Source organism: Mus musculus, chromosome 12 (assembly GCF_000001635.26).
Source record: "Mus musculus strain C57BL/6J chromosome 12, GRCm38.p6 C57BL/6J".
Lineage (NCBI taxonomy): Eukaryota > Metazoa > Chordata > Mammalia > Rodentia > Muridae > Mus > Mus musculus.
The window spans coordinates 13,435,356-13,450,013 of NC_000078.6; the positions used below are offsets into that span (position 1 = coordinate 13,435,356).

The 14,658-nt window shown below is 42.8% G+C and overlaps 1 protein-coding gene and 1 pseudogene across 7 annotated transcripts in view; one reads left to right on the forward strand and one right to left on the reverse strand.

Annotated features, from left to right (window-relative positions):
- Positions 1-14,658, forward strand: part of Nbas (neuroblastoma amplified sequence) — a 368,280-nt gene that overhangs the window by 166,255 nt on the left and 187,367 nt on the right. For 5 of the 7 annotated variants that reach the window (XR_003950086.1, XM_011243895.2, XM_006515215.2 and 2 more), the window contains exons 37-38: positions 6,112-6,225; positions 6,504-6,591. Coding sequence is in view for 6 of the 7 variants with exons in the window: in XM_011243895.2 (XP_011242197.1) it covers positions 6,112-6,225; positions 6,504-6,591 (202 nt within the window). In the remaining variant the exon portion in view is untranslated. The remainder of the gene's footprint in view (positions 1-6,111; positions 6,226-6,503; positions 6,592-14,658) is intronic. The other 2 variants (XM_006515217.2, NM_027706.1) reach the window with 1 other exon arrangement.
- On the reverse strand, positions 858-3,329 carry Gm35638 (annotated as a pseudogene).

Below are 14,658 nucleotides of genomic sequence, written 5' to 3' on the forward strand. Positions count from 1 at the left end.
GACCAGAAAAGGCCTGGGACAAAAAACAATGAACAAAAAATTTAGAGTCTGACACTCTTTTCTCCATCGACTCGGTGAACACACATCCACAACGAGGATGGAACGGAATCAGTGTCCCGAAGCTTGCCTCCAGGGACGTGTGTCTGGCCAGTGTGATCTGGAACCTCCTACCACAACACAGCGCAGCACAAATGCTCTGGGCACACAGTCAGTTCACTCCTCCGAAGAAACCCAAGGGGATCACGTTTAAACCCATCCTGTGTCAGGAGCAACTTTGCTATGGTTCTGATCACGTGGCTCAGAGGGAGAAAAGTGCCTAGCAACAAGTCCTAACCCTCATCACTCCCAGTCTGGGCCACCAGTGACGCAGTGGTGCCTTTGGGTATGAATATCTGAGAAGGCGGCAAATGGCGGCACTGCGGACAGGCGGATGCAGGCCCCACAGCAGAGGAAGCGCTTCCTCCGCTGCTCCATCTTCTCCCTACTGTTAAGGTCCTGCCTGTGATGGCCGAGAGCCATGTGTGAAGCAGCTCTTTGTGACCAAGCGTTGGCAAAAGTCAGTAAGTTTGTCAAAGGCAAAACCCTTCTGTGGACAACTCTAGCTGCAACTCTGGGGACATGTGTGAGAGGAAAGGGTCCTTTGACTGGATTTGGTTAACCAACCCCTCTTGCCCAGCTCATTATTCAGATGGAAGGGGAGGAAGAGAAGACACCAGAAAATGAGTCAGTTTTGAAATCTGCACAGCTGATATTTGTTCTTCATAGCAGTAAGGACTTGAATGAGAATCATGAAACTTGAGGAACACTTGTATTTTCCTTGAGGACTTAAAAATGTGTCTTGTACTGAAAGACTACATTCAGTGTGGGTCAGGTCCAAGAGCGGCAGCAAGAGCTCGGCCATTAAGCGTGCCCAGCACTGGGAGGAGTCTGTCATCTGCTCGGCATGGCTGGTGAGCAGGCCAGGGCTGCCCCTCACTGGTTTCCAATCGGAAGCCCTGGCCCCAGTTGTGTCTCCCGCCTCTGCCATTCTGATCAGCAGCTCGCTTCATGCTAGCAGGGGGCACACCAAATCCTGACACCCCTCCTCTCCTACTGGGTAGTCAGCGGTCCAAAAACTGAGGTGTGGACAGAAAATTCCTTCCTCCCAAGTCCACTGGGTATCTAAACATCAGGAAGAAATAAAGATGTCCGACAAGGTTTCCAATGAGCTCATTGATCACCGAGCCTCCATATATGTATCCTTGATATAGTTGAATCCAAGGATAACCCAATGTAAGTAACAGGCCTTAAATCGCGTTCCGAACCAGAACGACACGATCAGGTCTCTCTGTTCAGCTGGGCTCAGACGTAGAGCACTGACATGATCAGAGGGATCAGCAGCAGCTGCATATCCATTGCTAAGCCAGTAATAACGATGCAGATCCAGTTAAAGAGAAGCATGAATAAATAGTCTGCTGGCCTCCCGTCAAAAGCTCCTGCTTCAAGCCGCGTAGAATACTGATATAAGAAATATAAATTGACCAAATACAGAAATCCAGTCCCTGGGCCCACGGGGAAGTAAAAGGTGGCAGTGAACGGCCTCCATATCTGGAAGCGATAGAGGAAGGCTTCGGGCCAGAGGAAGAAGTAGGCCGGGCTGATGATGCCGAGCTTGCAGATCAAGAAGGGGACAGCAACCGTAGCAGCAAACCAGTAGTGTGTGATGGCCGGGATGCTCCTGAACCAGTCCCCGATGTCCGACATGGTCGCCCATCAGGTGACCGGTTTTGCAGTGCCGCGCGTCCTCATGTGCCCACTCTGCGCTCCGTGGCCGGCTTGGCTAGGGAAAGTGGAGGTACAGGAGGCGGAGACCGACTGACGTTGCGCCACCGAATTCGGACCGCCATGCTGGGTCCTTAACCTGAAACCATTAGGATACTATACATTAGGATACTAGAGGAAAACTGAGGATTCTAGGCAGAGGCTGTAAGTGTATGGACTCCAGTTGCCCAGGAGGAAGAACAAGAATGGACAGACAGGACTGTATCAAACTGGAGAAGTTCTGAAGAGTCAAAGAAGGATCAGCATTCTGATGGAGAAATTTTTTTTTTTTAAGTTGGATATTTTCTTTATTTACATTTCAAATGTTATCCACTTTCCTGGTTTTCCTCCCTCTCGGAAACACCTTATCATATCCTCCCTCCCCCTGCTTCTGTGAGGGTGTTCCTCCATTCACCCACCCACTCCCACCTCCCTGCTCTCAATCCCCCTACACTGAGGCATCTATCGAGCCTTCATAGGTCCAAGGACCTCTCCTCCCATTGATGCATGACAAGGCCATCCTCTGCTACATATGCAGCTGGAGCCATGTGTACTCCTGGGTTGATGGCTTACTCCCTGGGAGCTCTGGGGGTGGGGTCTGGTTGGTGTATATTGTCCTTCTCTGGATGGTCTTTCCTTCCTTTTCTGCTCTACACTTTATCTCCATATTTGCTCTAGATGGCCTTTTGCTGGAGAAATCCTTGCTGAATAGTCAGTCTGACAAAGGCTGACAAAGAGAGTTACTATCTGGAATACATAAGGATCTCCAGCAGTTAAATAATTAGAGCGATGGTAATCACATTTTTAAATGGAAAACGGGCAGACATTTGTAATGGATAATGAATACATGAAAAAATGTTCAATATTTTTATCTATCAGATAAATGCAAACCAAAACTATGGTTAGTATCTGCTTCAAACCAGAATGGCAATCACCATAACAAACCCTGGCAAGGCTATGGGGAAGAAAGAAGCCTGATTCCTGCTGCAGGAGTATAAATATTCCAGCCAACATGGAAATGGTACAGAGGTTTCTAAAGTGGAAACAGACTTCCGTATAGTCTACTCATAGCACTTCAGGGCGAATGTCCAGAAGTATCAGTTTTATGACTGCAGTTTTATCTGTATACTTGTGTTTCTGTGACACCACTCATGTTGCTAAATTATGGACTCAGTCTAGGTGCCTATCAACAAAAGAATAGATAAATTAGAAAATGTGGTTTGTATTCAAAAAATGGACTTCTGCTCACTTATAAAGAACAAAACTGAGATTCTCAGAAAACAATTATAGAACTGGCAGTGATCATGTTAGTTGAAATAAGTCATGCTCAGAAAAACAATTCTCACATTTTCTGTCTTGTTTGAAAGCATGAGTAGGACCTGAGCTCAAAGGTGGACATGTAGAAAGGAGATGGTACTGTAGAAACTGCTCACGAAGGTGTGTGTGTAATCAGGGCACATCACATGCGTAATGATAGCCTGTGTAGAATTAATAGGGAATACAAATGTAAAAGTTACTTCTGAAAAAAAAAAAAGACAGTGAGAGCGAATAAAGGAGAGAGCTTGAAGGTTTCAGTGAACCATGACTTTACTGAGACAGTAAAGTTTTGATTTAGAGGGAAGTTAGGGGTTTTTTTTTTTTTTTTTTTTCCTCAGAAAATAATCATTTCATGCAGAAGTGTGATTGCACCACATAGGGCAGAGTCAAAGCCCTGGTGTGGGAAATATGCTTATATTTTTTATAGAATGTCCAGGATGGAGTGGTTTTTAGTTGGGAGTTCAGCGCTGGAAGCCTTCTACAGACTGTGACGTGACTGTGGATTTTGTCTGCAGGCGATGGAAAGCTTCTGGAGAGTCTGTGTGCTGCTTCTTTTCTTTTCTTTTCTTTTCTTTTCTTTTCTTTTCTTTTCTTTTCTTTTCTTTTCTTTCCCTCCCCCTCTCCCTCCCCTTCCCCCTCTCCCTCCCCTCCCCCCTCCCCCTGCTCCCCACCCACCCACTCCCATTCCTGGCCCAGGCATTCCCCTATACTGGGGCATAGAACCTTCACAGGACCAAGGGCCTCCCCTCTCATTGATGACTGACTAGGCCATCCTCTGCTACATATGCAGCTAGAGACAAGAGCCCCACCATGTGGTTTCTTTGATTGGTGGTATAGCTCCTAGGAGCTTTGGGAGTACTGGTTAGTTCATATTGATGTTCCTCCTATGGGGCTTCAGACCCTTTCAGCTCATTGGGTCCTTTCTCTAGCTCCTTCATTGGGGACCTTGTGCTCTGTCCAATGGATGATTGTGAGCATCCACTTCTGTATTTGCCAGGCACTGGCAGAGGCCCTCGGGGGACAGCTGTATCAGGCTCTTGTCAGCAGGCTCTTGTTGGTATCTGTCATAGTGTCCGGGTTTGGTGGTTGTTTATAGGATAGATTCCCAAGTGGAGCAGTCTCTGGATGGCCGTTCCTTCAGGCTCTGCTCTGAACTTTGTCTCTGTAGCTCCTTCCATGGGTATTTTGTTCCTCATTCTAAGAAGGAACAAAGTATCAACACTTTGGTCTTCCTTCTTCTTGAGTTTCATGTGTTTTGTGAATTCTGTCTTGGGTTTCTGAGCTTCTGGGCTAATATTTATCAGTAAGTACATGTCATGTGTGTTCTTTTGTGATTGGGTTACCTCACTCAGGATGATATCCTTCAGATCCATCCATTTGTCTAAGAGTTTCATAAGTTCATTGTTTTTAATAGCTGAATAGTACTCCATTGTGTAAATGTACCGCATTTTCTGTATCCATTCTTCTGTTGAGGGACATCTGGGTTCTTTCCAGTTTCTAGCTGTTATAAATAAGGCTGCTATGAACATAGTAGAGCATGTGTCCTTAGTACATGTTGGAACATCTTCTGGGTATATGCCCAGGAGAGGTATTGCTGGATCTTCTGGTAGTACTATGTCCAATTTTCTGAGGAACTGCCAAAGATTGTGTAAGTCCTGCATGGAAAGGCAGTGATCTTAGGTGGATGCAGAGACAGGTCTCTAGTTAGCTCTTTAGGTGGGGAATACTAGTCCTTTAAAATGTGATATCATGAAGGAAGAGGAAGTAGTTGATGCTATTTGAGGCAAGTTTTTTAAACACTTGGTCTACATGAGGATCATTCTGGAAAGAGGAGCTGTAGGGACAGAGATCTGTATGGATGGTAAAGGAGGTACCAGTTTCTGAGATGCAGGCCACATCATATGGCCATGTAGACCTCTCTCTTTCTCTCTCTCTCTCTCTCTCTCTCTCTCTCTCTCTCTCTCTCGCTCTCGCTCTCACTCTCGCCCTCCCTCCCTCCCTCCCTCCCTCTTTCTCTCCCCCCCCCCATTCCTCTCTCTTCTCTTTCTCCCCCCCTCCTCTTTTTCTTTCTCTCCATGTGTCACACTAGAATATGATTGCCATAGTTTTGTTTTATTCACCTGGTGGATTTTTTTTGTTACTTTTTTTGAAGGCTTATGTGTTAAAGTGTTCAACATTGCTATTAATATATCATCTTATTAAACAGTTTCATTGTTTCCTGGACTCTGCCTGCCAAAATGTCTGCTGTAGTCTTAGCAAGAATATTTTTTACTTAACTTTCCCTATGAGGAGTTTTTACAGCTATTTGAGGCGAGCAGAGAAGTCTAATGATTGGGGCAGGGCAATAGGTGCTTGCTAATCAGGAATGATAATAATACCTAAGCATGTTTGGATGGAAGATAATAGTGAAGGGTTCCAGCTAGTGACAATCAGACCATGCTGTGGTTTGGTAAGACTTGAACATATGGACACGAGGCAGACCTGGAGAAATAATCAGATGTCAGCAAGCAGCCAACCTTGAGGAGACCCTTTCAGTGGGAGGGAGGTACATAGGCATGCATTATGAAGTCTGCATGGTTGGCAGAGGGACACTATTATTGGTGTTAACATTTAATGTGCTGAGTATCATTCTGTGTTGTGGCTCTTGTCTTATTCAGAGCCACACCAAGTGACATCTTAGGATGGTTGCTCTAACTGTGCTGTAGGAAACTCATTCTATGTAATACTGATGGCCCCATTATTTCTGATTTATTGGTATCAGCATGGCCAAGAAAGTCAAGAGGTTGCAGGGACCATTGAAGTGTTGCCTATAGGCTGCAGCTGCTATTCTTACATCTGCTCCTAGGCATTGATGTCCCTTTGTCCTAGATGTACAAAACACACTGATCACCTGCTTCTGGAATCAGCATCCTCATTTCCAGTCGTTCCTCTTCTCCCTTCCGCCTCTCCTTGGTCTCTCTTTTAATCCAGTTTTCTTCATGTTCTTCTTCTTAGGGGCAGGAATTTGGTAGAGCATATCGAATTGGAATTGTAGCCAATGATGACCTAGAAAGACAAGGATGTCACCCTTTTTATGAGTCAGTCATCGCTAATCCCTTTGTCACCGAGGTAAGTACAGTATACTTAAGAAGATAGGGTTAATTAACTGCACAGGGAGAAATGAAACCTTTCCTGAAGTACACCTTGGGCTTGGCTCTTACTATGTTGATTCTAGGATTTGCTTCATATAGATCAAGATGAAAATTCACTGAAATGCTAAATAAAACTATGTGCATCTGTGAGAAACAGTTATCCAACTCACCAGAAGCCATAGAACTCCACAATTATGTTTTCTAAGTGACAGTGCTGCTTTTGTGTCATCTGAAGTGACCCATGCCACCTATCAGCAGGTCCCTGTGGAAAGCTTTGCTGAAGTGTTGCTGAGAACTGGAAAGCTGACAGAGGCTCAGACACAAGTGTTTCCAACCACGGAAGGTAAGTCAGGCTGTGATCTTTCAGCAGGGCATAGGTTCTGTTTGAAGAGCAATGAATGTGGAGAGTTTGGAGAAATTTAATTTTCAGTAATTTTGAATTATCTAATGGCATCTATCCATTTGTCAAAACTATTTATTGAACTCTTACTTTAAATGTTTGTTTTCTGAATACACATTTAAAAGGATAACATGCAATTACTCTCTCCAAGTTGCTAATTGTCATAGTGAATGGTGTCCCCTCTCAGTGTTTATTTCCGTTCTTTCAATGGAGCGCTGTGGTTGACCTAACACAGTTTTTTACATAGTGACATATTTTTTCAGGTAGAAGTGTTTGGAAAAGAAAGAAACATGTGAGTTTACTAAAGACAGCTTACTTATCGTTCATCTTCCACTTCTTTTTAGGTTCATATTTCTTTTGGAATTTCTAAGCATTTTAAAAAATTTATTTTAAATTGTGTGTGTGTGTGAAAGGGCAACTTGTGAATCAGTTCTTCTTCCCACCCAGTGAGTTCTTAAGAATGACTCTGGGTTCATGAGGACTGGGCAATCTCACCGTCCCTTGGTGTTTGTTCAGTAGCCTCTGTTCTCCTTCCCTATGTGAGCAACGTTTCTCAAGGTTCAAAGGCTGCTAGAGCTCCAGCTATCTGTTTCATTCTAGCCCATTAGTGAGAAGGAAAGGTGGAGATGAAGGCAAAGCTTCTTAGCATCCTACCATAGCCTCAGTTGCAAAGGACTAGCCACTGCTAGCTACCAAGAAGCTTGTCCTGAGCCATCCAGGTTAGCAGAGCTCTTGGCTGGGTGCAGTAAAACTTGGGGAGAGTATACTTAGGAGGACCATTTTTTTAAATCCCCTAAACTAGATACTCAGCGTAGGGAATATATTTTCTTTAATGTTTGGTTGCACTTGGTAAGATGAGTGTCAGATAGTACTTGTCTATGTGAGTACCAAGTCTGCCCTGTCTGTTCATTTGAACAAAGGGACAGGCAGTGAGGCAGTGGTGTGAGAGTGGGTGCTGAAGGTCTTTGTGCTACCACATTCAGCATCTCCAGTGGACTCTCACTGAAAGCTGTAGGCAGTTTAAGCACATTATTGTTATTTATTGTTTCAGGTTCCCAGTCTATAAAGTGTGTGTGTGTGTGTGTGTGTGTGTGTGTGTGTGTGTGTGTGTGTCTGTGTCTGTGTCTGTGTCTGTGTCTGTGTCTGTGTGTGTCTATATGTTTGATGGGGATTAATAGCATAGGTATTTTTTCCCTGGAATGGGGATTCTTAATGATGTCCCAGTGGGGTACCATTTATACACTACTTGTGCTTAGACATCTCCTGATCTGTTCATCTGGCTTCTACCTTGCACTTGTCCATCTAATTGTGATTTCACCTTTTCCCCCTAAGAACCCATTTCTATATTTCTCTTTATTGATTTCATATTACTTAACAATGTTTAAGAAATTCTGAAGCTTTCAAATTGGAGACCAGTTCTTTTAGAATCTTTAGATTTGGGCCTGTTTGATTATAAAATTGTAGTTAAGTTTGTGTGTAGTTTTTCTTACATTAGTTCATCCCAACTCCCCTATTTCCTATCTTCAAACTCTGCCATGTTTGTGCTCGGGACCCTTGTTCCTGGCAGCACATGGAAGCCACCTACATCTTTTCCATCTGTCCTGTTGAACCTGAAGCTCATTCCCTAGCTATTACATCTACTGACACTTCTGCCAGAAGTTACAGGGTGATGTTTGGGACATGCAAAGTGGTTATTTCTCTATACGATGAGGAAGGGGGGTTTGGATATCATGGTTCTTCTGTCAGCAGGTCTAGAGTGTGCTCTCTGTTTCTCAATGTACATACGTATGCTCTTGGTAGAGGCTGTAGGATTTTGGGGCACAGAGCATTAGTTCTGTTTCCTGATATATATTTTTTCATATTTAAATGTTTCAGAGATTTTTTAATGTCCAGTATTACTTCATGGCTAAGAAAGGATATTTTATGTATGCCATTAATTTGCTGTGAACATTCGATATAGAGATGGTTTTAATAATAAACTCTTTTATTTGGATTTATCTTTTGTGAAACATGTTTTATACTAGCAAATATGGTGTTTTTGGATAACAGTAACATATAGAAAAGCTATGCATAATAGTTTTATAACAGGAGATAATTTCCAGAGACTCAGCATAACTAAAGAATGATAGTAACTAAATTTAAAATTAAATGTAAAAGTGTGATAGGAATTTGACTCTTGATGAGTTCTGATGTAGATTATAACAAATTTAGCTTCCCCAGATGATTTGACATTTTAGAATTTTTTAATAAAGTTGACAAAAAGTTTTCAGGAAAACCAACTGGAAATTTTAATTTATTATTTATTAACTTAGATGAGTGAATGATTTAATGGCTAATGATTTCCAATCAGTTGGGTGGCTTTGCTCTCTGTTTAGTTCTGGATGGAATTCATCATGGAGTGCCGTTCAGAGGTGCGGCACAGATGGTCTGAGTTTGGATATATAACTTCTTTGGGAAAACACGTCGCATCCGATTTGCAGACTAGCATTGCAAATTAAACTCATATACATTGCTAAAATAGGGCAGTTTTAAAAAATACATATATGTTAAATTATGTTGTAAAGTTCCTGGGACTCATTTTCTTCAGCTAGCATGGAATTTTGTGGGCCCCTTTATCAGTTCGTTTATTCTCTCCTCTGAAATTGGTTCCATGTTGACTCCAAGGCTAAGGTGCTTCTTTTGTGCTGTGCTTGACTGGCCCTTTGCAGCAATTCTTGGTTCTCAGTAAGAGCTGCAAGAAAGTTTTGATGAGCAGGGTGGATATGAAGTTCTCGCTTTTCAGTCCTATCAATTTACTGTAGTGGCTGGTCTGTTAGAGGAGGCCCTGGACTGGGGTGGAGTGATTAATGAGGTATGACCTTCTGAGGGAGAACAGTGGTGTGCAATACTAGCAGCCGTGTGGTTGTTAGGGAAGAGATGTGATCTTTTCTACTTGGGCCTGTAATGACAGTGGTTCCTGGACATCTGTGGTAATTCTGGTACTGAAGTGCCTTAGTGGTTGGGAGCCCAGCTGGCTAAGTGCTTGGGCATCAGGCTTACATAACTCTCCGAGAAAGAAACTTCTGTGGGGAAAGGTAACCAATACTCAGATTGATATATTTATTTATTTGTTTTTAATTATTTAATAATTCTTTTACACTCCATATTTTATTCCACCTTCATACCATACCTCCTCTCCACCTCCTTTCTCCATGTGGATGTCCCCACCACCCACCCCACCTGACCTCTGAACTCTCTGGAGCCTCCAGTCTCTTTGGGTTAGGTGCATCATCTCTGAATGAACACACACCCAGCAGTCCTCTACTGTACGTGTGTTGGGGGCCTCATATCAGCTGCTGTATGCTACCTGTTTGGTGGTCCAGTGTTTGAGAGAGTCCAGATTAACTGAGACTGCTAGTCCTTTTACAGGTTTCCCTGTGCCAATGAGTTCAAGGCTCTTTCTCACTTTCTCTTCTCTTAGATTCAGTGTATCTGGTTTTATGTTGAGTTCCTTGATCCATTTGGACTTGAGCTTTGTGCAAGGTGACAAATATGGACATATTCCATTTTTCTTGGGCAGATGAAATACATGTTAAAAACCTAGTGAGTAAAACAGGCCAAGACATTCAAGTGTGAGCAAACTGTCCCAGCACTTAAAGCAGTCCTGGCACCAGGAATGCAGAGAGCAAAGGACTTGAGAAACACAGGCCACTTATGGCCACTTAACAACAGCAAAGAAAATTATAGTTGTGTGTTGCTCCATCTTGTAATGTTACTCAGTATCTGCCCTGCAGAGGTTAGTGACACACATTAGTAAGCAGAGTGGGCAGTCCATTGCCTGTGATAGCATGTGATGTCAGCAGCCTGACTTGCACTGATGCTAACTATCTCATTTCAATTTCCGGTTTCCTGTCTGTACACACAACTGCTTTTTGGACTTGGGCCTATGTTTATAAGGTTTGAGATAACATTACCTATTTTCAGAGGAGTGTTACTTCTTGCAAAACATCTGTCCAATATATATCCCATTAAAGCGGATACATTAAGAATGATAGACAGTTTTGTTTTAGTGAATTTTATTCTTGTTACATTAAGGAATCCCATGAGCACAGGCCACATTTGAATGTCAGGATGTGTGAATGGTGTCTGAAAGCACAAATAACAGTCCCCACACACTCAGCCCAAGTAAGAAAATGTAACTTTCATTGTTGGAGGTTAGAATGGCTAGTTGCCAAAGGAAGAATATTTTTGCCTTGATGTCCATGGCTTGGGTGTAGGCATAAGGCACACAGGAAAAGGATGCACTGGAACTCTGAACTCTCCGTTGCAGATAAATGGAAAGCATTGCTGTCTTGCACAGGGAAGCTGAGAGGTGACTGACTGATCTGACTGCTGAGTGCTGTGTAGGAGTGATAGACAGCAGCACACACAGCCTGGCCGCACACACTCCCTTAATCAGGCATGGATGGCTGAGTGTGCACTTCCTTCTGAGTGAAATTGCTCTTCATCCTTAAATGCAATTACTAATTCACTAATAATTATATCAAATGGAAGTAATAGCTTCTTTTACCACTGTAATACCTATTACAGGAAGGACTTCCTATCCTTCAATATTCAGGGGAAAATTGAAACAAGTCCTTACTGAAAAAAGGCACTTCAAGCCAGGTACTGAGAGAGGAGGGGCGCCACTGAGCACTGTGTGCTGGAGACCACTCTGACTACCTGCTTTGCCTCACTTGCTTTTCCCTTAGGAGCCCCATATGCTCAGACCCCAAATCCAAGATGTTCTGAGAACCAAAGGGCTTTTTGTAACTTGTTTGCCATGTAAGCCTGAACTAAGCTGACAGAAGGCTATTACGGTCTGTGCTTATCCTCTGTAGTGAGACTGTGAAATGCTCTGCAGCACATTCATTAATGTCTTTGGTTACTGGCCAGTCCCAGGATGTATGGGCGAAGGTGTCCTACATAATGTACAGCACAACTCCTAAAGTCAGAAGCTTTATCTAGGCTGAAACTCAAATCAGGAGGACCTGATCTTTTTCTCTGGGCTGTCTAACTCTAAAGACGACTCCCTTCCTGTTCTAACATTTCATTATTTAGTTCTACATCTTGCCTAGTTCTAAGTTATACCTAGGATTTTAGGTTTCTTTAACACATAGATATGAAAATGACAGTCATGAACAAAGTGGTTGCTACAGATCCCTAAAACAAGGGTGAAAGCACTTGGTGGTCAGCAGTGGCTGGAGGGTCAGGGAAAGCTTGTATAAAGGCCTTTATTTATGTTTTCATAGTACGGGAGGTAGGCATGGGCAAGGTTAACTTTGGGTAGAATGAATAGCCTGAGACTATTGACTTAGACCCTCATATATAGTAACAGGTCCTGGAGTGATTAAAACAGATAATTGTTGGACGGTATATAACAACCATGTCAGAGAAATTGGTTCCGAGTAGAGTCTGGGTTTGGTTTACATGCCAGAGCTATGCTCACAGGCAAGTTGTTGACCATACTCAGTCAGCATTGGCTGGCTCTGGGAGGATACATAAGGACTCCACAGTGTCATGGCTTTGTACAGACAGACAAAAGAACACATCATCAGCCTGTGTAGCTGCTGTCTGCAGGTGCTGGTGCTTTGGACCAAACACTTGTGTCCACAGTGACGACTCACTGCTGTGCAAAAATAGCCCTTAAACAATACTTCAAGTGTGATTTTTGTGCATGAAATAGACCTATTTCCTATTATTTTTTTTTGCATAAACTATGTATGTGTTATGCAATACATGCATACATAGATATATACATACATATACACATATAAGTTCAGGAATGTTAGTAACACTTTGGGATTTGCATTTTTAAAATACGCCTTCTGGAATTTCTGAATCCAGTGAAGATTTTCCCTTCAGAGATGTCTGCTGGAGGCTATTTATTCTAACTGCCTTTGTTTTTCTACTGGTGCCCTATGTTTGCTGTGAGGAATCTTCTACATTGTAAGCACCGTCTCAGGAACGTTCCCTGTGGTAACAAGCGTTCATGCCTTGGTGGGGCTTCATTTTGTGGAAACAGCAAAATGCACAGTAAATGAAGGGAAAGTCGAGTTGATGCTATAATAAAGATGTGATGAGAAGATTGTCAGGAGTGGGGTGTAATTTCTCAGGTGAGCTTGGTCCAGCACAGCTCTGGGAAATGAAGGTCCAGCACTCACTGCAGCAAAGCCACACACGTGAGGGAGACACTCCTGAGGGATATCCAGGAAAAGATGAGTGCGTTCAGAAAAAGATGTGAGACGATCTGAAAAATAAATGGAGTAGAAGTGGAAATCAAGTAGGTCAGGTTTCAATTAAAGATCATATTTGAAAAGACTTCAAGAAATAACATTAGCTGGAAACAGTTCTCACTGTGTGCGGGGCTGAATTTTTTTTTTTTTTTTTTTTATTATTCCTTTAAGATAAGGTTCCCCAAGGACTGGTGGACAGATAGTGAATGGTAGACAATGTGAGGCTGATAGGGGTCAGAACTTGAGCTCTCTTGAGAGAGCCACCTGGGAAATTCAGTCCCGTTACTGACGTGTGTGTGTGTGTGTGTGTGTGTGTGTGTGTGTGTGTGTGATGTACAGTTAAAGTTTCTTAAGTAGTCCAGGCCCTGGGGCAGCCTGCGCTTTGCACGAGCTCTTCTGTAGTTTTCCGGTGTCTGTGGCAGAGAGCTTGCGCTGTAGTCCATCCTTGAGCTTGAAGTCTTCCAGGACACATTCATCATCTGGTTCTTCTGTCTTGTTCCTCAAGTTGTTGGCAAAGAGGTGATTTGGGCTTTTTATATTGTACTTTAAAATTATTTCTTCAGGGAAAATGTTTTGTTTGCTCGTGTCCTAATTCATTGATACCTGAATGTCAAAGACTTTGCTTCTTAATATAGGGAATGTCTAGTTAGAGAAAGTTTCTCTTGATAATGATTGAAGGGATGGGTTTGGAAATGGGTTGTGAGATGAGTATCTGTCGGCTAGAAACCCTTTTAGAAGTATATGGTTTCTCTGGAGGCCTGACTGTGGCTCCTTTGGCTCCTGAGTGTTGCAAAACACATTGGGGTGGAACTCTTTTTACAGAAACACTTTGCAAGAAGCACAGAAGCGAAAGCTCAGTATTTTCCCCCATGAATCACCACAGGAAAATGTAAACTCTAGGGCACCTTTGGCACTTACAGGCTGTACCTCATTATTCCAACCATCATTTAAGCTCAGATTATAGCAATAACTTCAGTATTTGTCCAAGTAGAGCAAGACTCCTGTGGTGATCCTGCAGAGTGTTTCTAGAATCAAATTTTATTTCCTTTGGATTAATCACACAATTTTCTTGAATTTTAGTATGTTTTTATTTTAAAAAACTTTATTTCAAAGTTTCACAAACTCTCTCTCTCTCTCTCACTAACACACACACACCACACACACACACACACACACACACACACACACACACACACACACCACACACACACACACACACACACAACACACACACACACAACACACACACACACACACACACACACACACACACACACACACACACACGCTGAAATTAACAAGGTCCAAAAGCTTCTCTGCAGTTAGTCATCCTTTTGCACAGAGGCTCGAGAGCCTCTCACTGGGTTTTTAACTTTTGCTGTGGAATAGATGTGTATGCAGTCTCCCACCACAAACAATAGAAAATGCATAATAGAGCTAGCAAAAAGCAGCTTTGTGTCTTCCTTCATAACTTGTGTCCATTGCCTGCATTCAGTCCATCCTTATTCCCTAGAAGTTACCCTTATTTTCTTCCTGTTATTCAGTATTCACATGTACATGCTAGATTTCACAAATGAAAGACAACATGCAGATTTTTCTATGTGTGACATTGCTTAATAATTCTAAAATCCTTCCGTTTTCCTGCAAACTTTCTGATTTTATTTTTCTTTACAGCTGCATAGCATTCCATCGTATATATACCACATTCTCATTAGGCATTTGTCTGTTGATGGACAGCCAGGTTGGTACCAATTGA